This window comes from Nelumbo lutea, chromosome 1 (assembly GCF_056320005.1).
Source record: "Nelumbo lutea isolate HS-2025 chromosome 1, American lotus-T2T, whole genome shotgun sequence".
In the NCBI taxonomy this organism is placed as follows: domain Eukaryota; kingdom Viridiplantae; phylum Streptophyta; class Magnoliopsida; order Proteales; family Nelumbonaceae; genus Nelumbo; species Nelumbo lutea.
The window spans coordinates 173,326,666-173,330,042 of NC_142684.1; the positions used below are offsets into that span (position 1 = coordinate 173,326,666).

The 3,377-nt window shown below is 38.9% G+C and overlaps 1 protein-coding gene across 1 annotated transcript; it reads left to right on the forward strand.

Annotated features, from left to right (window-relative positions):
- Positions 1 to 615: 615 nt before the first annotated feature.
- LOC148879258 (Haloacid dehalogenase-like hydrolase (HAD) superfamily protein) lies at positions 616 to 3,175 on the forward strand. The gene is made up of 8 exons (XM_088960742.1): positions 616 to 878; positions 972 to 1,037; positions 1,164 to 1,261; positions 1,377 to 1,414; positions 1,563 to 1,650; positions 1,793 to 2,002; positions 2,100 to 2,165; positions 2,837 to 3,175. The coding sequence occupies exons 1-8, from the start codon at positions 818 to 820 to the stop codon at positions 3,008 to 3,010; spliced, it is 801 nt and encodes a 266-aa protein (XP_088816868.1). The 5' UTR covers positions 616 to 817; the 3' UTR covers positions 3,011 to 3,175.
- The last annotated feature ends 202 nt before the right edge of the window (positions 3,176 to 3,377 follow it).

The following is a 3,377-nucleotide window of genomic DNA, read 5'->3' on the forward strand; positions in this document are numbered from 1 at the left end:
ATTTAATTTAACAAAAATATCAAAATATTATATGTAAAATAAATTAAAAATAACTTGTGCAAAATTTAAACCTATGAATCTTTACTCTTTACCCAAAATACAATACTGAAACAAAATTTACCACTATATATAATATTATATATATTCAAATCGAATTTATTTGATTCGGATTCGGACAATGAAACCAATTTTATCACTAGATATTCCAACCAGGTGTTGCCCATCATCGCATACGTAAATTTGATGGCAAGGACGCGTCTCAATCTGACGGTCCGGATCTACAAACAAAAAAAAAAAAAGGAAAAAACAACTGGAAAGTGGGAAAACATTTTTCATGCGTCAGACGGACGTGTCCAATTTGGATTAGACTGGACCGCAAGAGGACAAAACAAAACGGAAAAAACAAAATGTGCTCATGTGCTAAATAAGGGAAATTCTAGTCATTTTACCTCATTGATGAGATGAGCATACGTGTTTCGGGATCTAACCGTTGGATATGAGAGGACTCACCAACTGTCTGTAATCTGGATAACTATTGTTAGATGAGGACGATGGAGTGTGGGCCCCTCATCCGTTTGTGAAGGCAAACACATAAAGTTGATATCGTTCCTTCCCTCTCTCTCCCTCGTAGCGTCTCCACGCTCTAAATAATCTATAAATAGAACTTCTCTCAAACACTTTCCAGGGGCTCAGCCTAGAAATTTCTTATTCACAGTGGGTTGCCTGGTTGGTTGGTTCATCTTCTTCTCCTCCTCCTTCCTACTTTTCTCTTCGGCGAGGCAGTTCGTTCATCTTTTGCTGCTCTTCAATCCTGATAATGGAGCTATGCAGCAATCCTCCTCGAGAATCCACTTCTCCTTTCGATTGCCTTCTTTTCGGTATCTCATCCTCTTCATGATTCATCCTTAATTGATTGATTCACTATTCTTGAGTGGATGATTAATTGATTATTTCTGATTTAATAATTGCAGATCTCGACGACACTTTGTACTCGTCGAAGGTGGGAATCGGTGAAGCGTGCAAGAGAAACATAGAAGGTAAATGCATAAAACACATAGAATATAACCAGTTTCCAGCTAAAATGAGTCGCTAAACTTAATTTCAGAAATTAAAGAATCAGTAAAGGCCTGATCAGTGGTCGTTCATCATTGAACCATATACAGAGTTCCTTGTGAAGAAATGCGGATTTCCAGAGGACAAAGCATCCAGTTTACGAGTTGAGCTTTTTAAAACTTACGGGAGCTCTCTTGCTGGCTTGAGAGTAACTACTTTAAACTAATCATTCAAAAGCAAATCATTTAAATTGTTTTTTTCTGCATTTTTCATTTTCTCTATGCCTATTTTTCTGGTAAATTAATTTATCTATTGTATTGCAGGCTTTAGGCTATGATATCGACGCCGATGACTATCACGGGTGAGAAACCTAAAAGACTGCAAAGCTGAACAAATAGTCTCACCTTTTCTTAATTTCTCTCCATTGAAGAAGAGAATTAATTTCGACAAGTCTAATTTGTTAAGAGGTTTGGTGTTGCGTTACTGATATCCATATTTTTTCTTACTAGTTTCGTGCACGGAAGGTTGCCTTATGAGACCATTAAACCAGATCCTCAACTACGAAATCTTTTGCGGACCATCAACCAAAGAAAGATAGTAAGATTAAAAATATTCAAGTGCCTCTTGTAAATCTCAATTTTTAAGTTTACAATTCGACTTCAATTTCCTCTTAATATTAGATATTAAGCAGTCTCCGTCTTCTCTTTAATTATTATTATTATTATTATTATTTTTGCAGATTTTTACCAATTCGGATAGGAACCACGCGATTAAAGTGTTGGACAGGCTAGGATTACAAGACTGCTTCGATCAAATAATCTGTTTCGAGACTCTTAACCCAAACCTTTCGAAATCCAGTCGTCCCGACGAGTTTCCCGTTGTTTTGAAGCCATCCATCAACGCCATGAAAATCGCAATCGATGTTGCACATGTAGATCCCCGTCGTACGGTACGCCACCTCATTTTTTGCATTTGAGGCTTACTTATTTTATATTTGCGTGATATTTTTTATCCTGAAACGCGTATTATTTGGCAATCTTTCCCAGCTATTTCTCGACGACAACGAACGGAATATTGCCGCCGGGAAAGTCGTGGGACTCCGCACTGTCTTGGTAAATTTTCAACTCTTTTCTGCGTGTGTGGGGGCGTGCGCCTTACGCGGCTTTGTCTCCTCTGTGAAAGACTGGGATACTGGATAGTCATAGCTTCACGGAGGAGGAAAAGCCTCATATCGGACGGTGGATAAAAAAGCCACGCGCCGCTTATACGGACTGTACGATCGCATTAGGAATTCTACGTGGACTGAACTCAAAATCTCAAATTGCCCCTCACAACAGAAACCTAAACTAGTTCTCAGAGCCACCTATCAGAATTCAGAACTTCAAAAGCGAGATTCTGGTTTGTGAAACTTCGTGCGACACATCCAGTTTGCGTTGATAAAGGAATCAGCGTGGTCAGTCATAAGTCCTAATCACCTGATACAGAGATTGTGTTCTGTATCAGTATCCTGTATTTCTATGATAGATCGCGTACACATCGTTGGGTTTACGCCTCCAAAGCTAAGGATGGAAGATCCAGTTGTTTGGAAATTGTGATCTTTGATATTTATATATATATATATTTGTTCTTGCTGTTATGCATTTACAATTTAGGCTATGTTTGTTTTGTAGGGAGCTTTTCCTTACCTTTTCCTTACCTTTTCCTTCAATCCAAACATAACCTTAAAGTTTATTAATAAGTAGTTAACAATTCAACTAATGGCATTGATATCCTGGTCGTGAAGATTGGGAAGCAAGTAAAAAGCAAAGAAGCTGGTTATGTGGCGGAGAGCGTAGTCCATCTGCCGCAAGTGGTTCCAGAAATATGGTTCAGTCGAACGGACGGTAAAGATCAAGAGATCAGCAGCAGCAGGAGCGAGATGGATTCGGTTCTCAAAGCGACGACTGTTGGTGCATAGCTGAAGTTTAGTTTATAGCCCACGACCCTGTACATATCGGATCGTATAATCCGATTATTCTGTGGCTCTTGTGTACTTGTGGAAAAGATCGAATGATCGATGCATGTAAATGGGTTGTACAAATAATGACAATTCAAAAAAAATGTAGAAAATAAATTCCACATACACCTCACGCATGGCTGGTTGGGAACGACGTAGCCTTTGGTTGTTGGCCTATTGGGTCGGTTAGTTGGTTGATTGTTATGCCTATTGACAGATGAGTGTTACGTGTTTGATAAAGATGAACACCAACCAACAGCCAGAAGTTTCTAGAGACCACAACGATCTCACAGGCATATTTTCATGGGAGATGTTCCCAATACACAGA